The 27,958-nt window shown below is 49.5% G+C and overlaps 1 protein-coding gene across 1 annotated transcript in view; it reads left to right on the top strand.

Moving 5' to 3' along the window:
* MTCH2 (mitochondrial carrier 2) overlaps nt 1-26,963 on the top strand; it is a 96,552-nt gene extending 69,589 nt beyond the window's left edge. The window contains exons 12-13 of the mRNA XM_069221605.1: nt 12,607-12,682; nt 26,174-26,963. Coding sequence (XP_069077706.1) covers nt 12,607-12,682; nt 26,174-26,260 — 163 coding nt within the window. The 3' untranslated portion in view covers nt 26,261-26,963. The remainder of the gene's footprint in view (nt 1-12,606; nt 12,683-26,173) is intronic.
* Nucleotides 26,964-27,958: the final 995 nt, after the last annotated feature.

A 27,958-nucleotide genomic window follows, 5' to 3' on the forward strand; every position in this document is an offset into this window, starting at 1 on the left:
ACGTGGAGCGGTCTTAAACAAGGCTGTATCTTGGCACCTTTGGTGTATTCACTTTACTTTGTAGATTGATCCCTAGTCCTTAATAGGGAAAGAAAATCATGTAATTTATGCTGAGACCTTGTGATGATCTCGACAACCCAGACTGGTCTACAAAAACAGTTGGAGCGACGAAGAATACTGCGCCGAGAATGGCTTATTAATCAAGTATACCAAAACCAAAATGTCATTTGACAAACCAAAGACAATATTTATCTGGAAATTTGAAACTGAAATTGAACAGCTGTCGGAGTATCCATTTTTAGGAGTGACCTATGATTGAAAGCTTACCTGGTCATCACATTTGGAAAAACACGAATAGACTGAAATCCACTGCCAGGCGATTTCACGTTTCATACGCGTCGGCGGGAGCCAAGTTATGGGTCTGACATTAGCAGTTTAACAATGAAAATGTATCCGGTATTTTTTATATGGGGAAACTTTTTTTTTTTTTTAAATAAACTAACTACGGTTGCCTTAAATATCGCTTTATCAAAAATAATACAGCAGTTTTTTAATTTACGGTCTTCTGCTCCACATACCACGATCAGATTAGTATGAAGTTAACTATTTATGTAACTTTCAGAATGCATTGTTGCACAACCTAAAGGGATTAATTAGAGAAGACCTGGAATTCATATGAAAGTGATCAGGCGATTGCCATGGAGTTAACTTCTACCAGGAAATCATCTTCCAGCAATACAAACACTAGCGACAATCCAAAAAATGGTCTGTAAACTGTGGATCAAAAGAGACAACCTCACGTAGATTATCATCCATCTATGTGAGACAAAAAAGGCCTTTTTGCTTTTTAGGCTTTTTCATATCTCACTTTTGCAGTTTGAAGGGTCTTGGAAGAAGAGTGGGGCTAATAACAGACCGTGCCGTTGATGTAACTTATTTCCTGAAACAATGGAGCACATCCGCTGTTGTCCTTCTCTGCAGGATTTGAGAAGCTCATTTTTTTAAACTACTTTCGGCAAGCAGGTATAAAGACACTTCAAGACATTATGCAGTTTTGCATCTCCATAACCTCTAACAAACTATTGATTGTGTAACCAGATGTCTGTCACTCTTGAAGTTGCTTATGAAGGCAGAGTGTAAATAAGGGATATTAGGCATCCTTATAGAGCTGAAGAACAGGGTTTTATTGGAAGTGTGAATGATTCTAGGAAGTTGGCCTGGTGTGTGGTGGGTACCAAAGGTACTTACACCAGGTCCAGGTATCCCCTGTTAGTGACGAGTAGTCGGTGTCTAGAAGCCAGGCTGTCTAGAGGTAGCTGTGGATGAGCAGCCAAGGCTTTTCTAAGAGACATGCAAAGCTCATGCAATACCACTGTAGTCATACAGCACTTACACACATGAAAGAAAACACTCAGTGTTTCAAAAATAAAGGGACTTTATGTATTAAACAATTCACCACAAAATACTAGAAGGGTAACTAAGGAAATGCCTCCTTGGCATGGTTACCCCCTGACTTTTTGCCTTTGCTGATGCTATGTTTTGAATTGAAAGTGTGCTGAGGCCTGCTAACCAGGCCCCAGCACCAGTGTTCTTTCCCTAACCTGTACTTTTGATTCCACAATTGGCACACCCTGGCATCCAGGTAAGTCCCTGGTAACTGGTACCCCTGGTACCAAGGGCCCTGATGCCAGGGAAGGTCTCTAAGGGCTTCAGCATATCTTATGCCACCCTGGGGACCCCTCACACAGCACAGACACACTGCTTGCCAGCTTGTGTGTGCTGGTGAGAACCAAACGAGTAAGTCGACATGGCACTCCCCTCAGGGTGCCATGCCAACCTCACACTGCCTATGCAGTATAGATAAGTCACCCCTCTAGCAGGCCTTACAGCCCTAAGGCAGGGTGCACTATACCATAGGTGAGGGCACCAGTGCATGAGCACTGTGCCCCTACAGTGTCAAGCCAAACCTTAGACATTGTAAGTGCAGGGTAGCCATAAGAGTATATGGTCTGGGAGTCTGTCAAACACGAACTCCACAGCACCATAATGGCTACACTGAAAACTGGGAAGTTTGGTATCAAACTTCTCAGCACAATAAATGCACACTGATGCCAGTGTACATTTTATTGTAAACTACACCCCAGAGGGCACCTTAGAGGTGCCCCCTAAAACTTAAACCAACTACCCGTGTAGGCTGACTGGTTCTAGCAGCCTGCCACACTCGAGACATGTTGCTGGCCACATGGGGAGAGTGCCTTTGTCACTCTGTGGCCAGTAACAAAGCCTGCACTGGGTGGAGATGCTATCACCTCCCTCAGGCAGGAGCTGTAACACCTGGCGGTGAGCCTCAAAGGCAGAAGAAGAGGACTGCTGAGCTGAAAAACCCCTGCAGAAGAAGAAAGAAGACACCAACTGCTTTGGCCCCAGTCCTACCGGCCTGTCTCCTGCCTTCCAAAGAAGCCTGCTCCAGCGACGCTTTCTCCAGGACCAGCGACCTCTGAATCCTCAGAGGACTGACCTGCTTCCAAGAGACCAAGAAACTCCTGAGAACTGCGGCCCTGTTCAACAAAGACTGCAACTTTGTATCCAGAGGAGCAGATTTAAAGCCCCCTGCAATCCCCGCAAGAAGCGTGAGACTTGCAACACTGCACCCGGCGACCCCGACTCGACTGGTGGAGAAACAACACCTCAGGGAGGACCCCCCGGCGACTCCGAGACTGTGAGTAACCAAAGTTGTCCCCCCTAAGTCCCCACAGCGACGCCTGCAGAGGGAATCCCGAGGCTCCCCCTGACCGCGACTGCCTGACTCTAAAATCCCGACGGCTGGAAAAGACCCTGCACCCGCAGCCCCCAGCACCTGAAGGATCGAAACTTCAGTGCAGGAGTGACCCCCAGGAGGCCCTCTCCCTTGCTCAGGTGGTGGCTACCCCGAGGAGCCCCCCCCTTGCCTGCCTGCACCACTGAAGAGACCCCTTGGTCTCCCATTGATTTACATTGTGAACCCGACGCTTGTTTACACACTGCACCCGGCCGCCCCCGCGCTGCTGAGGGTGTACTTTTGGTGTGGACTTGTGTCCCCCCCCCCCGGTGCCCTACAAAACCCCCTTGGTCTGCCCTCCGAAGATGCGGGTACTTACCTGCTGGCAGACTGGAACCGGGGCACCCCCTTCTCTCCATTGAAGCCTATGCATTTTGGGCACCACTTTGAACTCTGCACCTGACCGGCCCTGAGCTGCTGGTGTGGTGACTTTGGGGTTGCTCTGAACCCCCAACGGTGGGCTACCTTGGACCCCAATTTGAACCCCGTAGGTGGTTTACTTACCTGCAAGAACTAACCTTACTTTAACTCCCCCAGGAACTGTGAAAATTGCACTGTGTCCACTTTTAAAACAGCTAAATGTGTTTCATGTAAAAAGTATATATGCTATTGTGATTATTCAAAGTTCCTAAAGTACTTACCTGCAATACCTTTCAAATGAGATATTACATGTAGAATTGGAACCTGTGGTTCTTAAAATAAACTAAGAAAATATATGTTTCTATGACAAAACCTATTGGCCTGGATTTGTCTCTGAGTGTGTGTTCCTCATTTATTGCCTGTGTGTATGTACAACAAATGCTTAACACTACTCCTTTGATAAGCCTACTGCTCGACCACACTACCACAAAATAGAGCATTAGTATTCTCTTTTTGCCACTATCTTACCTCTAAGGGGAACCCTTGGACTCTGTGCATACTATTCCTTACTTTGAAATAGTGCATACAGAGCCAACTTCCTACAGTAACCCACCATTAGGAGGTAAGTAATACACTAAATATATACACTAGTGATCAGAAATAGACATAGAAAAGGTTAGAAGACAGTGCAAATAGCAATGGCCAATAGTGACCTCAGGGGAGCCCAAACCATATACTAAAAGAAATGGAATGCGAACAAGGTACCCCTACCTAGGTAAGTGGAATGTGTAGACACACAGACAAGACTGCAGGAAACCAGCGGTGGATTCCTGGAGAGGTGTAAGACCTGTGGAGAGAGGGGACAAAGTCCAAGAGTCACAGTGGAGACCAGAAGGAGTAGGAGCTACTACCCACCCAGCTGTACTTGTAGGAGTTGGTCGACAGTGATGAAGATCATGTCAGTGCAGGAGCCATAGAAGAGTTCCTGAAGGATGCAGAAGACGTCCCACACTGGAGTGAAGATTGCTGATGGGTGTCGGTGCAGGAATTCCACAAACGAGCCTTGGCAAAGGCAAACTTGCGGTTAGTGGAAAATGGTGCTTTCCGGGGACCAGCAAGGCCCTGGAGGACTCAACCCAGTAGAGGGAGTCACAGGGGACCCTCAGCGTCGCAGAGAGTCAGCACCCACAGGGGTCGCAGAAGAGGCCCACACAGCACTACAAAGAGGATCCTACACCGCTGGAGAACCACGCAGGAGTTGGGGCTTTGCAGGAAGGAGTGCTGGGGGCTGGAGCTACACGTCACCTGAAGATCCCTTGGAGGAGATGCAAACAAGCCTTAGGAGCTGCAAGAGACTTGGTGCACAGGAGGGTGGGGGGGAGGAACTGTCCTGCATGGGAAGGTAAAGGCTTACCTCCACCAAGGTTGGACAGCTAGCAGAGAGGACCAAAAGGACTACTCCGGACCATCACCTGCGATGCACGATCCACACAGCTCAGAATGAGGGGAGATCCGCGCAGTCAATTGTCGCTTGCTGTAGGTGCCTGCGGTTACAGGGAAGTGTCTCCTTCAGTCCAGGGGAGATTCCTCTTTGTGCAGGCTGAAGAGTTGCAGTCTTCTGAGGATGTACGGCTGGGGAAATGTTGAAAGCTTGCAGGACCCCTCAAAACAATGTTGCAGAGGAATCCCTTCTTGAAGGTAGCTCGCTGGGGCTTAGAGGTTCCAGTCGCAGTTCAGGAGGCCAGAAGTCAAAGCAGAGGTTGCAGAGGAGTCCTGCTGAAATCTTGCAAGCTCAATCTGAGGAGCCACCCAAGAGAAAGACCCTAAGTAGCCCTGAAAGGGGATTGGTCACCTAACCAGGTAAGCACCTATCAGGAGGGGGCTCTGACATCACCTGTCTGACCTGGGCACTCAGATGCTTCCAGAGTTCCCTGCCAACCTTGGAAACAAGATGGCAGAACCCAAGAACCCTCTGGAGGAGCTGGGGGCACCACCCCTGGGGTGGTGATGGACAGGGGAGTGGTCACTCCCCTGTTCATTGTCCAGTTTCGTGCCAGAGCAGAGACTGGGGGTCCCTGAACCGGTGGGGACTAGTTTATGCTCAATAGACACCAAATGTGCCTTTCAAAACAAACCAGTGGCTTGGGCAGTCTACCCTTCCCAAGCCAGTAACACCTATTTCCAAAGGGAAGAGGGTGTTGCCTCCCTCTCCCAACAGAAATCCTTTGTTTTGACTTCCTGGGCTTGATCAGATCAAGCAGCAGGAGGGCAGAAACCTGTCTGAGGAGTGGCAGCAGCTGGGCTGCCCGGAAAAATCCCTGTAAGACTGGTGGTAGCAAAGCTGGGGGTCCTCTAAGGAGCCCCCAGAGTGCATGGAATCTTACTTCCAATACTGGCAACGGTTTTATACCAAACATGTCCAGGTTTGGAGTTACCATTATGTAGGTAGACTTAGGTAGTGAACTATGTCCAGTACATACGTAAAACGGCATCCCTGCACTCTCAAAGTCCAGGGAAATGGATCTGGAGTTTGTGGAGGCACCTCTAATAGTGCAGGAATGCCCTCACACACGGGTACCTGCACCCTGCCCTCTGAGCTGAGAGGGCCTACCACAGGAGTGACTTGCAATGACCTGGTGTAGTGAACGGCAGTGAAACCGGGTGCATGCACCAGTTTTACGCAGGCTGCAATGGCAGGCCTACAGAACCCTTTGCATGGGCTCCCTATGGGTGGCAGAATAACTGCTGCAGCCCATAGGGATCCCCAGTGCCCTGGGTACCTATGTACCATATACTAGGGACTTTTTGGGGGACCAGTATGCCAATTGTGGGGATAAGTTTCCAACAATCAAATTTAGAGGAGAGAGCAGAGTCACTGGGGTCCTGGTTAGCAGGATCCCAAGGAACACAGTCAAACATACTGACAGACAGGCAAAAAGTGGGGATAACCGAGCTAGAAAGAGACTACTTTCCTACAATGATGACCTATTTCTTTTATAGAACAGTGGACGTTTTGTTTAAAGATATTCTATTAGTTTTTAACATAAATTATACACTAAAACTATAAGCTACCTACTGTGTGAGGTTATGATGGATTTGCTCAGATTCATGAGAAGGTTTGGAGTGCATTTGCTCTTCGAGGTTCCCTGTGGTGGTCTTGAACCAGCTCAGGGATGTCCCTTGAAATCCTTTGCTGTGGCTCAGTTAATGGCTGCATCATTGGACACCTGCATTATAGGCGGTTGAGATATTTGACTCTTAAGACTTTATGCCAGCAATAACCTGAGCCAGAAGTGTGGATGAGCTGCAGCTCACCTGCTTTGCTTTATATTTGGAGAAGAGTAAAACCGGGTGTAACATCTTTTCTTTCCAGGGGTGTGATGTGGGCCTTAAATATCTCTCGAAGTACTGAAATCCAGCAACTGACAGCGTACTGCATTCTCACTTTAGTGCTTCCGGACGACCAACTAGATTATTTCTTGGAGTTTTACATTTTGCTGAGATGAGTGGGGTCACTAGGGCTTTCAAAAGAGATTTGCAAGACAATCACGTATTTTTTTTATTTTTTTCACTATAGACTGAACACAGGCGTCAAACTCCTCACGTATCCGTCTCAATGTCAGTCTGTGATTGAATGCTACAGGAATGTACGTCTGTTTCTTGACCACATTTAACATGCAGTCACTCACCCCAAACGCATCACAAACGGGTGTCGTGGTGCAGCCGGTGCAGTGCACCGAGGTTCCAGAGTGGAAGGGGTCCCATTTTGCTTTGGACTGGCAGAAGTTATTTGGATCAGCTGCCCGCTACCATTTTTTTTTTTTTTTTTTACCACCTATTGTGGCTGCGTGTGGCCAGGCTCGGGGTTTACGCTAATTGTGTGAAGATTGCCCCAGGCAGGTGAAGTAAGAGGGGAGGAGAGCACCGAAGGGTGTGAGTAAAGGAGGGAACTAAGAGGATTGAGAGGAACTCCGCTGAGTGATAGCGTGAGGCAGAAACACCGGGCAGGGTGACAGGATAAGAGAGTGTACAGGAAAATGTAACGTACGGTGGATGGGTAGAGCGCTGCATGTCACCAGTGAGGATATCCAGGCGCTGAGAAGAGTAGGCGTGTGGTGAGGCTGGGCCTGAGGAGAAGAGTAGGCGTGTGGCGAGGCTGGGCCGCAGGAGAAGAGTAGGCGTGTGGCGAGGCTGGGCCGCAGGAGAAGAGTAGGCGTGTGGCGAGGCTGGGCCGGAGGAGAAGAGTAGGCGTGTGGCGAGGCTGGGCCGGAGGAGAAGAGTAGGCGTGTGGCGAGGCTGGGCCGGAGGAGAAGAGTAGGCGTGAGGCGAGGCTGGGCCGGAGGAGAAGAGTAGGCGTGTGGCGAGGCTGGGCCGTAGGAGAAGAGTAGGCGTGAGGTGAGGCTGGGCCTGAGGAGAAGAGTAGGCGTGTGGTGAGGCCGGGCCGGAGGAGAAGAGTAGGCGTGTGGTGAGGCTGGGCCGGAGAAGAGTAGGCGTGTGGTGAGGCTGGGCCGGAGGAGAAGAGTAGGCGTGTGGTGAGGCTGGGCCGGAGGAGAAGAGTAGGCGTGTGGTGAGGCTGGGCCGGAGGAGAAGAGTAGGCGTGTGGTGAGGCTGGGCCGGAGTACAGGCATTCTTGATCCTCTCTCAAGAAGATTAATTGAAAAGCCAGGTCTTCATTTCTTGTGGAATTCAAGGAGTGAGGAGGAGGCCCTGATGAGTTGGAGATGATTCTAGGATTCTGTGGCTGGGAAGGAGAATGGTCGACCCCCATTCTGCCTCGGGATGTTGGGGGGGGGGGGGGGAGGTGATGAGTGATGCTGATACCCCCGTTCTGCCTCTGTGGATGTGGGGGGGGGGTGTGTGTGTGTGTGTGTGTGTGTGATGAGTGATGCGGATACCCCCATTCTGCCTCTGGATGTGGGGGGGGGGGTGTGTGTGTGAGATGAGTGATGCTGATACCCCCATTCTGCCTCTGGATGTGGGGGGTGGGTGTGATGATGAGTGATGCTGAAACCCTCATTCTGCCTCTGTGGATGTGGGGGGTGGGTGTGTGTGTGTGTGATGAGTGATGCTGATACCCCCATTCTGCCTCTGTGGATGTGGGGGGTGGGTGTGATGAGTGATGCTGATACCCCCATTCTGCCTCTGGATGTGGGGGGTGGGTGTGATGATGAGTGATGCTGATACCCTCATTCTGCCTCTGGATGTGGGGGGTGGGTGCGATGATGAGTGATGCTGATACCCTCATTCTGCCTATGTGGGGGGTGGGTGTGTGTGTGTGATGAGTGATGAGTGATGCTGATACCCCCATTCTGCCTCTGTGGATGTGGGGGGTGGGTGTGTGTGTGATGAGTGATGCTGATACCCCCATTCTGCCTCTGTGGATGTGGGGGGTGGGTGTGTGAGATGAGTGATGCTGATACTCCCATTCTGCCTCTGTGGGTGTGGGGGGGGTGTGTGATGAGTGATGCTGATACCCCCATTCTGCCCCTGGATGTGGGGGGTGTGTGTGAGATGAGTGATGCTGATACCCCCATTCTGCCTCTGGATGTGGGGTGTGCGGGGGTGTGTGTGTGATGAGTGATGAGTGATGCTGATACCCCCATTCTGCCTCTGTGGATGTGGGGGGTGGGTGTGTGTGTGTGTGATGAGTGATGCTGATACCCCCATTCTGCCTCTGTGGATGTGGGGGGTGGGTGTGTGAGATGAGTGATGCTGATACCCCCATTCTGCCTCTGTGGATGTGGGGGGTGTGTGTGATGAGTGATGCTGATACCCCCATTCTGCCCCTGGATGTGGGGGGTGTGTGTGAGATGAGTGATGCTGATACCCCCATTCTGCCTCTGGATGTGGGGGGGGGGGGTGTGAGATGAGTGATGCTGATACCCCCATTCTGCCTCTGGATGTGGGGGGTGTGTGTGAGAGATGAGTGATGCTGATACCCCCATTCTGCCTCTGGATGTGGGGGGTGTGTGTGAGAGATGAGTGATGCTGATACCCCCATTCTGCCTCTGGATGTGGGGGGTGTGTGTGAGAGATGAGTGATGCTGATACCCCCATTCTGCCTCTGTGGATGTGGGGTGTGTGTGTGTGTGTGTGTGTGTGTGTGTGTGTGTGTGTGTGTGATGAGTGATGCTGATACCCCCATTCTGCCTCTGTGGATGTGGGGGGTGGGTGTGTGTGTGTGATGATGAGTGATGCTGATACCCCCATCCTGCCTCTGTGGATGTGGGGGGTGTGTGTGTGTGTGATGAGTGATGCTGATACCCCCATTCTGCCTCTGGATGTGGGGGGTGGGTGTGATGATGAGTGATGCTGATACCCTCATTCTGCCTCTGGATGTGGGGGGTGGGTGCGATGAGTGATGCCGATACCCTCATTCTGCCCCTGGATGGTGGGGGGTGTGTGTGAGATGAGTGATGCTGATACCCCCATTCTGCCTCTGGATGTGGGGGGGGGTGTGAGATGAGTGATGCTGATACCCCCATTCTGCCTCTGGATGTGGGGGGTGTGTGTGAGAGATGAGTGATGCTGATACCCCCATTCTGCCTCTGGATGTGGGGGTGTGTGTGTGAGAGATGAGTGATGCTGATACCCCCATTCTGCCTCTGTGGATGTGGGGGGTGTGTGTGTGTGTGTGAGATGAGTGATGCTGATACCCCCATTCTGCCTCTGGATGTGGGGGGTGTGTGTGTGTGTGTGTGTGTGATGAGGGATGCTGATACCCCCATTCTGCCTCTGTGGATGTGGGGGGTGGGTGTGTGTGATGAGTGATGCTGATACCCCCATTCTGCCTCTGTGGATGTGGGGGGGTGGGTGTGTGTGTGTGATGATGAGCGATGCTGATCAGAGTTGTGTGGTGTGCTGCTGGAAGCGAGGCTGGTGATGTATGCGGGTCACATGTTCTGTAGGGGCTGGAGTGCATGTGAGAAGTTTGAACTGGCGGCACTTCTAGAGGGGCAGCCAGTGGAGCTCTCTGAGGAGTGGGTTGGGTTTAGCGAGGAGGTTGAGGAAGAGCCTGATTGTGATGTTTTGGATGGTTTGGAGACTGAAGAATATGGGTTGGGATGGCGGCGTAGAGTGAGTTGCCATAGTCCAATCTGCATGTGATTAGGGCCTGCATGATCGCTCAACTGGTGTCCAGTGGGAGCCACTTAGATCTTACGTAGCAAGCAGAGGATGTGAAGCGTGCACAGATGACGGTGTTGTCTTGGGACTTTATGGTGAAGTTGGTGTCCAGGATGAGGCCTGTGGTGCTAGCGTGCTTGGTTGGGTGGGTGTTGGTTAAAGATCGGTGGTCCACCAGGTGGAGTACCAAGGTAAGCTCTTATTCCCAAAAATCGGTACTTCAGTTTTGTCGGTGTTGACCTTGAGGCACTTTTCTTTCATCCAGTTGCCACGCTGGTCAAACACTGTTCGCAGTTTGTCGTGGTGGTGACTGTGTGGTCGGAGTGGGACAAGTGTCTCCTGGGGGGGGGGGGGGGGGGGAACGGAATGAGAAAAGAGAAAGTGTAAAGGAGACAGCCATATTTTACTAAAAAGAAGATATTGCAGCACTAGTGAGAGTAAAGTATGATAAGAGCAGCAATTGAAGTATGTACAGAAGCAGATGAGGGCAGTGGTGGGCGGGTGAAAAGAAGGGTTATAGTTGGCAGTCAGTGCAAAGGCTCAAAGTAGAGGTGGAGGAGCCACCGAAGGCCCAGAGCCACGAGTCCGGCTGGGTGAGCCACCGAAGGCCCAGAGCCACGAGTCCGGCTGGGTGAGCCACCGAAGGCCCAGAGCCACGAGTCCGGCTGGGTGAGCCACCGAAGGCCCAGAGCCACGAGTCCGGCTGGGTGAGCCACCGAAGGCCCAGAGCCACGAGTCCGGCTGGGTGAGCCACCGAAGGCCCAGAGCCACGAGTCCGGCTGGGTGAGCCACCGAAGGCCCAAGCCACGAGTCTGGCTGGGGGAGCCACCGAAGGCCCAAGCCACGAGTCCGGCTCCGGCTCGGACTAAGGTCTTCTGGGGCCCTTGAGCCATTGTTTCTGGCCCAGCTACATCACACCAGGCACTGTCGCACTATTCTCCTCCCCCACTTTAGGTGTAGTGGGGGAGATGGCCAGCACTGCTGACGATTTGCATTTCCACAATCCAAATGCTGAAGCCTGTGACAATGACCACTCCTCTGCAAGAAGAACCGATGGTGGTCGGAACGCTGAACTAATCAAGCGTTCACCTCCACTCACAGATTTTGGCAAAAATCCATAGTTTTTGTTGGCTCATCATGCCATTCCAGTATGGACCAGCCATAGGCAAATCAGTCTGGACTCTGCTCCCATGAGAATAGTCCAGCTGTACTGCCCGGCCAGGGCCTCCCTGGGTAAGAGATGATCATCCTGGGACTGGTTTCTGGGTACACCCCCCACCCTCAGCCAGGCAAGCTTGAATCCGGTGGCATAGTGAGCACGATCTCAGACTGGTGGTGAATGTTTGACAATGTTCCACATTCTGTCCATCATCTGTTCTTGTTATCACTCTTCCTCTGCTGCGTACTTGGGGTTTGGGCAATGATCTGATGCACGAGAGGGACACAAGGAGGCAGAAAGAGAAAGGTCTATTCCCCCTGTGTAGGCAAAACATAGAACCAAGGACAGACTTGAGAAACCACAGATAAGGGCAGAATATATAGGCAAGAGGGAGTGGGGCACAGGGAGGCGTGCACAGAAGAAAGTAAGAGGCATAAAATAGTGAAAAGAACAGATAGAGGAAGGAGAAAGAGCAAAGAGAGAAATGCAAGACAGACAAGAGGGACAAGAAAAAGAGTGAGATAGGGTGTGAGAGAAGGAAATGGGGAGAAAGGCGAGGAACATAGTAAGACTGCTTATGTTCCCACATCCCACCGGGGCATCTCCTCCTCTCAGTAGCACATGACCTTGATTTGTGTGTAAATCATTCTGATGGCATTCAAGTTCCAAGGTGGTTCCAAGGCAGAAAACACCCATTGCGGGATGGATCTTACCAGTTTTGCGTAAAAGCTCGTGGTCTCTATGCCTCCGGCCCTCCTGTGATGCTTTCTTATTCCCTGGCCCCGATGGAATCCCTTTCCCCACCAGTCTTCGAAGGAAACAAAAGCACCTCGCCCATTATCAAGAGATCAGGTTTATGTAATCTAAAAATAGTGGGGACTTAGCGCACTCCCTTTTTGATCCCGCTGCTTATTTCGATTCTTTTTAAGCTCCCCTTCCCCACAGTGTGCCGAAGGTTTTCTGCTTGATCAGCACACTTGATCTCGTGTAGACAGCAGTATGTTCTGAGCAGCACTCTCCGTCCTATTCAGACAGCTGCTCATTGTTACCTGGATGTGTGAACGTGGTGGTTCCCAAGCAGGCGTGGAGGTGAAAACTGAGTGCTCTGTTCCGTATACCTTATAACACCTTCTTTCTCCTTCAGGTTGGCTGGTGGCCTTCCCCCCTATGCACCGGTCTACTGCTCGTGGGTGGACTGTTGGAGGCAGCTGAGCAGGGAGGTAAATGTCTTCCACCTTTCCGTCTGTATGCTTTGTTCTTATTCTTACACAGGTATTCTCTCTTCCTCAGTGTATCTGTCCACTCCCATGAAGGGGGGTGGGGTGGGGTGGCAAGTGCAGGGCTCTTGCCATTTGATGGTGGCACCGCTGACGTGCTTGGAAGCCATGACAGTCACTAAAGGTACTCACATACTTTCACGTATCAGGTGTCATCGGAGGAGGACTTGGTGGCAGGAACATGGAAAGTGTGTTACCGTTCTGAATGAGATTGGGTTCGGTCCTCCCAGTCCAGGTCATACAGTGACTGCACTAGTGGCCTCCTGCTTAAGCATTTCTAATTTTATCAATTCTGTGTGGAGAGTCAGGCTTTTTAAAGTGAAATGTCTGAGCCCTGATAAGTGAGGACCCTGGACTTCATCATGCCCACGACATGTATAAAGGATGTGTGTTGTATTTTTGGAAGTTCATGAGTTAAGTATGGACTGAGTGCCTTGACCCATTGGAATCTGTGTCTCTGTGGGTTTTTGTTTGTATATATATTATATATATATATGTTCGGTGGCATGTGTAGCTGCAGATACACATGCTGTGCACTTCCCGCCATCTGGTGTTGGGCTCGGAGTGTTACAAGTTGTTTTTCTTCGAAGAAGTCTTTTCGAGTCACGAGATCGAGGGACTCGCTCCATTGCGCATGGGCGTCGACTCCATCTTAGATTGGTTTTTTTTCCGCCATCGGGTTCGGACGTGTTCCTTTTCGCTCTGTGTTTCGGGTCGGAAAGTTAGTTAGAATCTCGGAAAAATCGTCTGTATTGTTTGCGTTCGGTATAGGGTTAGTTACAACAGATCGACACCGACTTTTGAAGAGCTCTGGTGGCCCTTTGGGGTTTTTTCGATCCCCCGTCGGGGCCTGGTCGGCTCGGCCACGTGTCTCTTCAAGGCTGATGGAACGGACCCCATTCCGCTTCTGCCCAAAATGCCATAACAAGTATCCATATACAGATCAGCATCTGGTCTGTAACTTGTGTTTGTCGCCAGAACACAAGGAAGATACTTGTGAAGCCTGTCGAGCGTTTCGGTCCAGGAAGACTCTAAGAGACCGAAGAGCAAGGAGACTGCAAATGGCGTCGCCGCTGACAGGACAAAAGCATTTCGAGGAGGAAGAAACATTCTCCATCCATGAATCGGACTCGGATGAGATCGATCCCGAAGAAACGCTGAAAACCGTGAGTAAGACGTCGAAACACAAAACTCACGAAAAAACCACTAAAGCCCAGGGGACGCCACCGCTAACAGGCCATGGCTTAACCCGAAAAATAGGTGACCGATCATCGGCACCGAAAAATGGCATGCTGGGGGCGAAGTCATCCGACTCCGGTCGAGATACCGCCACACAGCAATCTCTGGCTCGAGATAGTGGCACCGAGATAGCGGCACCAAAATGGGTCGCACCGAGAGACCACGACGCCGAAAGGAAAGAAGGTTTCGTCTGAACCGAAAAAAGCAGCCCGAAAAGGTTTCGATACCGAAACATCCGGCCTCTGAACCGAAAACAAGTTCCTACACTGAGGAACAAGGACTGTCCACACAAATGAAGACACATAGATTTGGACAGGAACTAGAAACAATAGAGCCAGACTATACACAAAGAAGGTTCCATATCCAAAAAGAAACAGGGAAGATCAGTACTCTCCCTCCGATTAAAATGAAACGTAAACTTGCCTTCCAAGAAAAGGACAAGCAGCCACACGCAAAGGTGGCTAAACAAGTAACCCAGCCACCATCTCCACAATGCTCTCCGCAACCATCACTGGTAGCCACTCCACCAATGATGCAATCCCCAACTCAGACAGGAATGAGTCAAAATGACCCTGACGCATGGGACCTTTATGACGCACTAGTGTCAGATAATAGTCCTGAATGTTATCCAGCTAGACCGTCGCCACCAGAGGATAGTACAGCCTACGCACAGGTGGTGTCAAGAGCAGCTGCATTTCATAATGTCAGCCTTCATTCAGAGCCCATTGAAGACGACTTTCTTTTTAATACACTGTCGTCCACACACAGCCAATATCAGAGTCTTCCTATGCTACCCGGAATGCTAAAACTCTCCAAACAAGTGTTTGAGGAGCCTGTTAAAGGGCGAGCCATTACTCCAAGAGTAGATAAAAAATATAAACCGCCACCAACAGACCCAGTGTACATTACACAACAGCTAACACCAGACTCTGTTGTAGTGGGAGCAGCGCGCAAAAGAGCCAACTCTTATACTTCAGGAGATGCACCGCCTCCAGATAAAGAAAGTCGAAAATTCGATGCTGCAGGCAAAAGGGTGGCGGCACAGGCAGCAAACCAGTGGCGTATTGCAAATTCGCAAGCTTTGCTAGCCAGATATGATAGGGCCCATTGGGATGAGATGCAACACCTTATTGAACATTTACCCAAGGAGTTCCAAAAAGGAGCGCAGCAAGTAGTAGAAGAAGGACAGGGTATCTCCAATAATCAGATACGGTCATCAATGGATGCTGCAGACACAGCTGCTAGAACTGTCAACACAGCTGTAACAATAAGGAGACATGCATGGCTGCGTACATCAGGATTTAAACCAGAGATACAGCAAGCTGTGCTGAATATGCCATTCAACTAACAGCAGTTGCTTGGGGCGGAGGTGGACACTGCGATCGAAAAACTTAAGAAAGACACTGACACGGCCAAAGCCATGGGCGCCCTCTACTCCCCGCAGAGCAGAGGTGTAGGAAGTTGGCTCTGTATGTGCTATTTCAAAGTAAGGAATAGCATGCACAGAGTCCAAGGGTTCCCCTTAGAGGTAAAATAGTGGTAAAAATAGATAATACTAATGCTCTATTTTGTGGTAGTGTGGTCGAGCAGTAGGCTTATCCAAGGAGTAGTGTTAAGCACTTGTTGTACATACACATAGACAATAAATGAGGTACACACACTCAGAGACAAATCCAGCCAATAGGTTTTGTATAGAAAAATATCTTTTCTTAGTTTATTTTAAGAACCACAGGTTCAAATTTAACATGTAATATCTTGTTTGAAAGGTATTGCAGGTAAGTACATTAGGAACTTTGAATCATTTCAATTGCATGTATACTTTTCAAGTTATTGACAAATAGCTACTTTAAAAGTGGACACTTAGTGCAATTTTTACAGTTCCTGGGGGAGGTAAGTTTTTGTTAGTTTTACCAGGTAAGTAAGACACTTACAGGGTTCAGTTCTTGGTCCAAGGTAGCCCACCGTTGGGGGTTCAGAGCAACCCCAAAGTCACCACACCAGCAGCTCAGGGCCGGTCAGGTGCAGAGTTCAAAGCGGTGCCCAAAACGCATAGGCTAGAATGGAGAGAAGGGGGTGCCCCGGTTCCGGTCTGCTTGCAGGTAAGTACCCGCGTCTTCGGAGGGCAGACCAGGGGGGTTTTGTAGGGCACCGGGGGGGACACAAGCCCACACAGAAATTTCACCCTCAGCGGCGCGGGGGCGGCCGGGTGCAGTGTAGAAACAAGCGTCGGGTTCGCAATGTTAGTCAATGAGAGATCACGGGATCTCTTCAGCGCTGCAGGCAGGCAAGGGGGGGTTCCTCGGGGAAACCTCCACCTGGGCAAGGGAGAGGGACTCCTGGGGGTCACTTCTCCAGTGAAAGTTCAGTCCTTCAGGTCCTGGGGGCTGCGGGTGCAGGGTCTGTTCCAGGCGTCGGGACTTAGGTTTCAGAGAGTCGCGGTCAGGGGAAGCCTCGGGATTCCCTCTGCAGGCGGCGCTGTGGGGGCTCAGGGGGGACAGGTTTTTGTACTCACAGTATCAGAGTAGTCCTGGGGTCCCTCCTGAGGTGTTGGATCTCCACCAGCCGAGTCGGGGTCGCCGGGTGCAGTGTTGCAAGTCTCACGCTTCTTGCGGGGAGCTTGCAGGGTTCTTTCAAGGCTGCTGGAAACAAAGTTGCAGCCTTTCTTGGAGCAGGTCCGCTGTCCTCGGGAGTTTCTTGTCTTTTCGAAGCAGGGGCAGTCCTCAGAGGATGTCGAGGTCGCTGGTCCCTTTGGAAGGCGTCGCTGGAGCAGGATCTTTGGAAGGCAGGAGACAGGCCGGTGAGTTTCTGGAGCCAAGGCAGTTGTCGTCTTCTGGTCTTCCTCTGCAGGGGTTTTCAGCTAGGCAGTCCTTCTTGTAGTTTGCAGGAATCTAATTTTCTAGGGTTCAGGGTAGCTCTTAAATACTAAATTTAAGGGCGTGTTTAGGTCTGGGGGGTTAGTAGCCAATGGCTACTAGCCCTGAGGGTGGGTACACCCTCTTTGTGCCTCCTCCCAAGGGGAGGGGGTCACAATCCTAACCCTATTGGGGGAATCCTCCATCTGCAAGATGGAGGATTTCTAAAAGTCAGAGTCACCTCAGCTCAGGACACCTTAGGGGCTGTCCTGACTGGTCAGTGACTCCTCCTTGTTGCTTTCTTTGTTCCCTCCAGCCTTGCCGCCAAAAGTGGGGGCCGTGGCCGGAGGGGGCGGGCAACTCCACTAAGCTGGAGTGCCCTGCTGGGCTGTGACAAAGGGGTGAGCCTTTGAGGCTCACCGCCAGGTGTTACAGCTCCTGCCTGGGGGAGGTGTTAGCATCTCCACCCAGAGCAGGCTTTGTTACTGGCCTCAGAGTGACAAAGGCACTCTCCCCATGGGGCCAGCAACATGTCTCTAGTGTGGCAGGCTGCTGGCACCAGTCAGCCTACACAGATAGTCGGATAGGTTTCAGGGGGCACCTCTAAGGTGCCCTCTGTGGTGTGTTTTACAATAAAATGTACACTGGCATCAGTGTGCATTTATTGTGCTGAGAAGTTTGATACCAAACTTCCCAGTTTTCAGTGTAGCCATTATGGTGCTGTGGAGTTCGTGTTTGACAGACTCCCAGACCATATACTCTTATGGCTACCCTGCACTTACAATGTCTAAGGTTTTGTTTAGACACTGTAGGGGTACCATGCTCATGCACTGGTACCCTCACCTATGGTATAGTGCACCCTGCCTTAGGGCTGTAAGGCCTGCTAGAGGGGTGTCTTACCTATACTGCATAGGCAGTGAGAGGCTGGCATGGCACCCTGAGGGGAGTGCCATGTCGACTTGCTCGTTTTGTCCTCACTAGCACACACAAGCTGGCAAGCAGTGTGTCTGTGCTGAGTGAGAGGTCTCCAGGGTGGCATAAGACATGCTGCAGCCCTTAGAGACCTTCCTTGGCATCAGGGCCCTTGGTACTAGAAGTACCAGTTACAAGGGACTTATCTGGATGCCAGGGTCTGCCAATTGTGGATACAAAAGTACAGGTTAGGGAAAGAACACTGGTGCTGGGGCCTGGTTAGCAGGCCTCAGCACACTTTCAATTGTAAACATAGCATCAGCAAAGGCAAAAAAGTCAGGGGGCAACCATGCCAAGGAGGCATTTCCTTACAAGAGGCACATTTCGAAAGACACAATTTCGAGGGCAAACCACAGAAGCCACAACCTCACAAACAAAGCCCACTTACCAGAGCCAGTATCAGCGGGGAGGTTTTTGGGGACAATATAGAGGGGGACAATTTCAAAGGAATAGAGGAAAGTTCCAAAGTCCCAAAACGCCTCCAAACAAGCAGTGACTTCAAGGTCACAAATCCCCAACACATAACACCTGTGGGGGGGAGACTAACCAAGTTTTACAAACATTGGGAGGAAATAACAAGACACTTGGGTCTTAGCAATTATCCAGCATGGTTATTGCATAGAATTTATCAAATTCCCTCCAAACATTCCACCGAAAACACACAATATGTCAAAACAACATATAGATCTTCTAGGACTAGAAGTTCAGGCATTGCTACAAAAGGAAGCAATAGAGTTAGTACCAAAACAACAAATAAACACAGGAGTTTACTCCCTGTACTTTCTGATACCCAAAAAAGACAAGAGTCTGAGACCTATACTAGATCTCAGAACATTAAATACCTACATCAAATCAGACCATTTTCACATGGTTACTCTACAAGACGTAATCCCACTGCTCAAACAACAAGACTACATGACAACACTAGACCTAAAGGATGCATATTTCCATATACCAATACATCCTTCACACAGAAAGTACCTAAGGTTTGTATTCCAAGGGATACATTACCAATTCAAAGTGTTGCCATTCGGAATAACAACTGCACCAAGAGTTTTTACAAAATGCCTAGCAGGAGTAGCTGCACATATCAGAAGGCAGCAAATACATGTGTTCCCGTACCTAGACGATTGGTTAATCAAAACCAACACGCTAAGACGGTGTTCACAACACGCAAAATATGTCATAGAAATCCTCCACAAACTAGGTTTCTCAATCAACTACACAAAGTCACACCTTCTGCCGTGTCAAACACAGCAATACTTAGGAGCAACAATCAACACAGCAAAAGGGATTGCCACTCCAAGTCCACAAAGAGTTCACACATTTCACAATGTGATACAGACCATGTATCCAAATCAAAGGATACAAGTCAAACTGGTGATGAAACTACTAGGCATGATGTCTTCATGCATAGCCATTGCCCCAAACGCAAGATTGCACATGCGGCCCTTACAACAGTGCCTAGCATCACAATGGTCACAAGCACAGGGTCAGCTTCTAGATCTGGTGTTGATAGACCGCCAAACATACATCTCGCTTCAATGGTGGAACAGTATAAATTTAAACCAAGGGCGGCCTTTCCAAGACCCAGTGCCACAATACGTAATAACAGATGCTTCCATGATAGGGTGGGGAGCACACCTCAATCAACACAGCATCCAAGGACAATGGGACATACAGCAAAAACAGTTTCACATAAATCACTTAGAACTGTTAGCGGTATTTCTAGCGCTCAAAGCATTTCAACCCATAATAAGACACAAACACATTCTTGTCAAAACAGACAACATGACAACAATGTATTACCTAAACAAACAGGGAGGCATACACTCAACACAGTTGTGTCTCCTAACACAGAAAATATGGCATTGGGCGATTCTCAACCACATTCGCCTAATAGCACAATTTATTCCAGGAATTCAGAACCAGTTAGCAGACAATCTCTCTCGGGATCACCAACAGATCCACGAATGGGAGATTCACCCCCAAATACTAAACACTTACTTCCAAATGTGGGGAACACCACAAATAGATCTATTTGTAACAAAAGAAAACTCAAAATGCCAAAACTTCGCATCCAGGTACCCACAAGATCAGTCTCAGGGCAATGCGTTATGGATGAGCTGGTCAGGGATATTTGCTTACGCTTTTCCCCCTCTCCCACTCCTTCCATATCTAGTAAACAAATTGAGTCAAAACAAACTCAAACTCATACTAATAGCACCAACATGGGCAAGACAACCTTGGTACACAACACTACTAGACCTCTCAGTAGTACCTCATGTCAAACTACCAAACAGACCAGATCTGTTAACACAACACAAACAACAGATCAGACAGCCAAATCCAGCATCGCTGAATCTAGCAATTTGGCTCCTGAAATCCTAGAATTCGGACACTTAGACCTCACACAAGAATGTATGGAGGTCATAAGACAAGCTAGGAAACCTACCACTAGACACTGCTATGCAAATAAGTGGAAAAGATTTATTACTGCCATAATAATCAAATTCAACCCTTACACGCATCTGCCAAAGATATAGTAGGATACTTACTACAATTGCAAAAGTCAAAGCTAGCTTTCTCTTCAATAAAGATACATCTGACCGCAATTTCAGCCTACCTGCAAATTACGCACTCAACTTCATTATTTAGGATACCAGTCATAAAAGCATTTATGGAAGGCCTAAAGAGAATTATACCACCACGAACACCACCAGTTCCTTCATGGAACCTCAACATTGTCTTAACACGACTCATGGGGTCCACCTTTTGAGCCCATGCAGTCTTGTGAAATGCAATATTTAACATGGAAAGTTGCATTTTTGATTGCCATCACATCTCTAAGAAGAGTGAGTGAAATTCAAGCATTTACCATACAAGAACCATTTATTCAAATACACAAGCATAAAGTAGTTCTACAGACAAATCAATTTTTTTTACCAAAAGTGATCTCACCGTTCCACTTAAATCAAACGGTAGAATTACCAGTGTTCTTCCCACAGCCAGATTCTGTAGCTGAAAGAGCACTGCATACATTAGACATCAAAAGAGCACTAATGTACTACATTGACAGAACAAAACTAATTCGAAAAACAAAACAACTAGAAATCCAATTTCTAAACAAGGCATTGCTAGATGGATAGTTAAGTGTATTCAAACCTGCTATCTTAAAGCAAAGAGAGAACTGTCTATTACACCAAAGGCACACTCAACTAGAAAGAAAGGTGCTACCATGGCCTTTCTAGGAAATATTCCAATGAACGAAATATGTAAGGCAGCCACATGGTCTACGCCTCACACATTTATCAAGCACTACTGTGTAGATGTGTTAACTGCACAACAAGCCACAGTAGGTCAAGCTGTACTCAGAACATTATTCCAAACTACTTCAACTCCTACAGGCTGAACCACCGCTTTTGGGGAGATAACTTCTTACTAGTCTATGCACAGCATGTGTATCTGCAGCTACACATGCCACCGAACGGAAAATGTCACTTACCCAGTGTACATCTGTTTGTGGCATTAGTCGCTGCAGATTCACATGCGCCCACCCGCCTCCCCGGGAGCCTGTAGCCGTTTAGAAGTTGATCTTGAACATTTGTAAATTTGTAAATATATTACTTTAAACTTCATTATGTACATACGTATTCACTCCATTGCATGGGCACTATTACTAGCATACACAACTCCTACCTCACCCTCTGCGGGGAAAACAATCTAAGATGGAGTCGACGCCCATGCAGAATGGAGTCGAAATGGGAGGAGTCCCTCGGTCTCGTGACTCGAAAAAAGACTTCTTCGAAGAAAAACAACTTGTAACACTCCGAGCCCAACACCAGATGGCGGGATGTGCACAGCATGTGAATCTGCAGCGACTAATGCCACGAACAGATGTACACTGGGTAAGTGACATTTTCCATATATATACACACACACCCTCAAAAGATACCAATGACACCAAAAAACAACTTCAAACATTGTGTGACGGAATTGGCCACATTGATGCACACCAACTGCCTGATACAACGCAGAGAAAATAGGTCCTTATTTTCGGATCCAACTACTCCCCCAGGATGTCACCTGGTGGCCCACGGAACTGGTACCCACCCCAATACCCACAAACTGGGCGCAAAAATTGGCATCATCCTGGACACCAAACTCTCCATAAGACCTCAAATCAATGGCGTCACATCTACCTGCTTCAACATCCTGCGCATGCTCACAAAGATCTTCAGATGGCTCCCCTTGGACACCAGGAAGACTGACTTAGGCATTGATCACAAGCAGACTAGACTACGGCAACGCCTTCTACCATGGAATATTTGCCAAACTCGCACACAAGTGCCAAACGATCCAAAATAACGCAGCAAGACTGGTACTTAACCTTCCCCATTGTGCACACATCATACCTCACCTCCGGGATCTCCATTGGCTCCCCGTCCAGAAACACTGCCAAGATTCCTACAAAACGCTGCATCAGAAGGTACCCACCTATCCTCAACTGCAAACTGCACTTTCACCAACAAACCCAGAAGCTCGAGTTAACCTCGCACACACCTGCATTTCTAGTGGTCGGACAGGAGGCCACTCGTTCTCCAACCAAGCAGCAAAGACCTAGAACTACCTCGCCCAGGACATTGGAGCAGCCACGAGCTCCCTCCCCCAGGACATTGGAGCAGCCACGAGCTCCCTCCCCCAGGGCATTGGAGCAGCCATGAACGCCCTCCCAAAGCCCTCCCCCCCCTCCCCCCCCCTCCGGCCAGGATGTTGGAGCAGCCACGAATGCCCTCCCTGTAGGAGGCTGGACTGGCTTGTAGTGAGTACCAAGGTGTACTTATACCTTGCTCCAGGTATCCCTTATTAGTGTAGAGGGTGTCTAGCAGCTTAGGCTGATAGAAAAGGTAGCTTAGCAGAGCAGCTTAGGCTGAACTAGGAGACGTGTGAAGCTCCTACTATACCACTGGTGTCATATGCACAATATCATAAGAAAACACAATACACAGATGTACTAAAAATAAAGGTACTTTATTTTTATGACAATATGCCAAAGTATCTCAGTGAGTACCCTCAGTATGAGGATAGCAAATATACACAAGATATATGTACACAATACCAAAATATGCAGTAATAGCAATAGAAGACAGTGCAAACAATGTATAGTCATAATAGAATGCAATGGGAGCACATAGGGATGGGGCAACACAAACCATATACTCTAGAAGTGAAATGCGAACCACGAATGGACCCCAAACCTATGTGAGCTCGTAGAGGGTCGCTGGGACTGTAAGAAAACAGTGAGGGTTCGAAAAATAGCCCACCCCAAGACCCTGAAAAGTGGGTGCAAAGTGCACCTAAGTTCCCCCAAAGAGCACAGAAGTCGTGATAGGGGAATTCTGCAAGAAAGACCAACACCAGCAATGCAACAACAATGGATTTCCTAACGAGAGTACCTGTGGAACAAGGGGACCAAGTCCAAAAGTCACGATCAAGTCGGGAGTGGGCAGATGCCCAGGAAATGCCAGCTGTGGGTGCAAAGAAGCTGCTACCGGATGGTAGAAGCTGTGGATTCTGCAAGAACGACAGGGGCTAGAAACTTCCCCTTTGGAGGATGGATGTCCTACGTCGTGAAGAATCGTGCAGAGGTGTTTTCGTGCAGAAAGACCGCAAACAAGCCTTGCTAGCTGCAAGGGTCGCGGTTAGGGTTTTTGGATGCTGCTGTGGCCCAGGAGGGACCAGGATGGCGCCAATTGCTTGAGGAGACAGAGGGGGCGTCCAGCAAGACAAAGAGCCCACTCAGAAGAAAGCAGCGCCCGCAGAAGTGCCGGAACAGGCCTACGAAGTGGAGTGAACCGGAGCTCACCCGAAGTCACAAAGGAAGGTCCCACGACGCCGGAGGACAACTCAGGAGGTCGTGCACTGCAGGTTAGAGTGCCGGGGACCCAGGCTTGGCTGTGCACAAAGGAAATCCTGGAAGAGTGCACAGGAGCCGGAGCAGCTGCAAAACACGCGGTTCCCAGCAATGCAGTCTAGCGTGGGGAGGCAAGGACTTACCTCCACCAAACTTGGACTGAAGAGTCACTGGACTGTGGGAGTCACTTGGACTGAGTTGCTGAGTTCAAGGGACCTCGCTCGTCGTGCTGACAGGAGACCCAGAGGACCGGTGAAGCAGTTCTTTGGTGCCTGCGGTTGCAGGGGGAAGATTCCGTCGACCCACGGGAGATTTCTTCGGAGCTTCTAGTGCAGAGAGGAGGCAGACTACCCCCACAGCATGCACCACCAGGAAAACAGTCGAGAAGGCGGCAGGATCAGCGTTACAAGGTCGCAGTAGTCGTCTTTGCTACTTTGTTACAGTTTTGCAGGCTTCCAGCGTGGTCAGCAGTCGATTCCTTGGCAGAAGGTGAAGAGAGAGATGCAGAGGAACTCTGATGAGCTCTTGCATTCGTTATCTAAGGAATTCCCCAAAGCAGAGACCCTAAATAGCCAGAAAAGGAGGTTTGGCTACTTAGGAGAGAGGATAGGCTAGCAACACCTGAAGGAACCTATCAGAAGGAGTCTCTGACGTCACCTGCTGGCCCTGGCCACTCAGAGCAGTCCAGTGTGCCAGCAGCACCTCTGTTTCCAAGATGGCAGAGGTCTGGAGCACACTGGAGGAGCTCTGGGCACCTCCCAGGGGAGGTGCAGGTCAGGGGAGTGGTCACTCCCCTTTCCTTTGTCCAGTTTCGCGCCAGAGCAGGGCTGGGGGATCCCTGAACTGGTGTAGACTGGCTTATGCAGAGATGGGCACCATCTGTGCCCATCAAAGCATTTCCAGAGGCTGGGGGAGGCTACTCCTCCCCAGCCCTGACACCTTATTCCAAAGGGAGAGGGTGTAACACCCTCTCTCTGAGGAAGTCCTTTGTTCTGCCTTCCTGGGCCAAGCCTGGCTGGACCCCAGGAGGGCAGAAAGCTGTCTGAGGGGTTGGCAGCAGCTGCAGTGAAACCCCGGGAAAGGTGGTTTGGCAGTACCCAGGTCTGTGCTAGAGACCCGTGGGATCATGGGATTGTCTCACCAATGCCAGGATGGCATTGGGGGGGTCAATTCCATGATCTTAGACATGTTACATGGCCATATTCGGAGTTACCATTGTGAAGCTATACATAGGTAGTGACCTATGTATAGTGCACGCGTGTAATGGTGTCCCCGCACTCACAAAGTCCGTGGAATTTGCCCTGAACAATGTGGGGGCACCTTGGCTAGTGCCAGGGTGCCCACACACTAAGTAACTTAGCACCCAACCTTTACCAGGCAAAGGTTAGACATATATAGGTGACTTATAAGTTACTTAAGTGCAGTGGTAAATGGCTGTGAAATAACGTGGACGTTATTTCACTCAGGCTGCAGTGGCAGGCCTGTGTAAGAATTGTCAGAGCTCCCTATGGGTGGCAAAAGAAATGCTGCAGCCCATAGGGATCTCCTGGAACCCCAATACCCTGGGTACCTCAGTACCATATACTAGGGAATTATAAGGGTGTTCCAGTATGCCAATGTAAATTGGTGAAATTGGTCACTAGCCTGTTAGTGACAATTTGGAAACCAATGAGAGAGCATAACCACTGAGGTTCTGGTTAGCAGAGCCTCAGTGAGACAGTTAGTCATAACACAGGTAACACATACAGGGCACACTTATGAGCACTGGGGCCCTGGCTGGCAGGGTCCCAGTGACACATACAACTAAAACAACATATATACAGTGAAATATGGGGGTAACATGCCAGGCAAGATGGTACTGTACTACACTCCCCCCGGGATGTTGGAGCAGCCACGAATGCCCTACCCCCGGGATGTTGGAGCAGCCACGAATGCCCTACCCCCGGGATGTTGGAGCAGCCACGAATGCCCTACCCCCGGGATGTTGGAGCAGCCACGAATGCCCTCCCCCGGGACATTGGAGCATCCACCATGCTCACAACATTTCACAATAAACTGAAGACCTAGCTGTTCGACTGATGCTCCTGACCTCCCACACCTTCTCAGCGACTGGATACCCTCGCGGGCAATTAGTTTCCACTTTACGAATCCTTTAACATTACACTATATTAGATTTCCTTTTTCCATCCATTCAGATGCCTTATAGATTCTTAAATGTTGTTGGTGAACTTATCGCTAAGGTGGGTTTTTCAAGAGCCTTTCAAGGGTACATCATTTTGATTTCAGACATTTAACCTCCGGTGCTACCTAAGCAGGATTCCTAGACGTAGATTCATTGGGTTGTTTTAAGGTCAGACGACATTTGTGAAATGTAGTGATTGTGTGGGTCAGTTGTAGCAAGGATGTTTCTCTTGGGATTTGGATTCTAAATGTTTTTGTTTTGTTTTTTCCCCTCAGGGTAATTTAAGTCGTGGAAGTAGCCTGTTCTTCCGAAAAGCGCCAGCAGGGAAGAAGTACGTTATGGAACAGAAAAGATTTTACTAAAGTGCCAATGCCTGCGCTGGGCCTGGAGTTTACTAAAAACTGGGGAAGGGAATTGATTTGTACAAATTTTTTGATGTATAATTTTTTTAATTCTGGTTTTAGGGAAAGGAATGTTTGCCTCTGTGCATTGTTTCCCTAAGACCTCAGGGCTCGTGTGGTGGAGGGTATGGTGCATGCGGGGCAGTGGATGCTGTACTTCAGCTCGCTTTTGATGGCCCTAATGTTATAAGCGGCAGGTGGTCTGGCTCCTTGCGAGAGGCGAGCGCAGCATCGACAGCTGGCCTGAACATCCAGATTTTCCTCAGTTGTCAGTGTTGAATGAGAAATCTCCCTTTTGAGCCACCAGAGGCCCTCAGATTCACGCACATATTGCTCACGCTTGAGTGAAGCTGCACCTTGGTCTCCAGCTCTTCTGGCTACACAGTGGTAAAAAAGGATGAGACAGAAAAAAAGCCTGGTTGCTTGAAGATCAGAAACCAAAGCAGCAGCCGGTAATTTGACAGAATTCACATCAGATTGGGGGGGAAAGAGGTGGGGAGCACAGTTGTTCTGCCGGACCGTGCTTTTGACATCCCTCAACAGATGAAGTTTGTCTAAATAGTTTTCCCAATCTAAGAACCCGCCAGGGACCCTGCTGCTCTAAAGAATGTGTTCAGTATTTCCCAGATAATGATGGAAAACCATTAAAGACAAATCCAACTAACCGCTTGTGGTCGTCTTCTGCTTTGCTGTTGTGAGTCTGATCTGTGCGGATCTCTAGGAATTAATACAGTGTCTGTAACAGGAGGGCCACTGGAGGCTGATCGCAAAGCACATTCACCTAGGAGCTCTCTCAAACAGCAGATGGGAAAACACAAAGTAAAAGCTGTTACAAGCCAATCTTCTCTGCTAGTGTCCACCCTGCTGTGCTTGAGGCAAAGGGGTAAGCGTACAGGACCTTGGGGTTCATGTTCTCCATACCATTCACATCTGTATTCTCTGCCTGTGCCATTCCTTCCAAACCCTAAATCAAAAGAGCTGTGGTCCCTGCAGAGTGGTATTCACCTGCTTGCTTTTCCCATTATCCTTGTTCTACCACATCCTAATCCCTTTGGTCTGCCTCTTTCCACACACATGCTTATGATGTGCCGCTTGTCCCCTCGCTTACTGGCCTTTGATCCTATGCAGTCGGTCCATCAGCATTACCCCTTGAAGGCGCCTTCTCTTCTGGCCTTGCCAGGCATTGATGCCTGCAGTCACTCTCTCTGTTCATACCCCTTCCTTCTGCCGGCCTCTGGCCTTCCTGCTGCTCCAGCATTACCCGTGCAACACCCCTGCTGGCCTCGTCTTCTGAACCCGATGTGGTCTGGGAGCTCCCATCCCGCCGCACTTGTCTGTGCTGTTCTCAATTGCCTCCTGTTACGCCTTGAGGGACAGCTTGATGCTGGGGTTTGTGGAATTTATTATGGTTGGCACTGGCCTCTCTCCCATGGCAGTTCAGACGCAGCACTGGCTGCACGATCTGCCTGTGTCTTGCCTACACCTGCTGCGCTCCCCGGTAATCTTCAATATCTGTTCATGAATCAATCCCAAAGGTAATCTCTGCCAGAGTCCACTAAATCCTTTGGGTGGAACACAGATTGGTCTACCGTGTTGATTATCCTAATGATTATTGTAGGAGGCTTGCTCAGTTTATGGTGTACATCTATGGTGTGGCAC

The sequence above is a fragment of the Pleurodeles waltl genome, chromosome 3_1 (genome assembly GCF_031143425.1).
Source record: "Pleurodeles waltl isolate 20211129_DDA chromosome 3_1, aPleWal1.hap1.20221129, whole genome shotgun sequence".
Lineage (NCBI taxonomy): Eukaryota > Metazoa > Chordata > Amphibia > Caudata > Salamandridae > Pleurodeles > Pleurodeles waltl.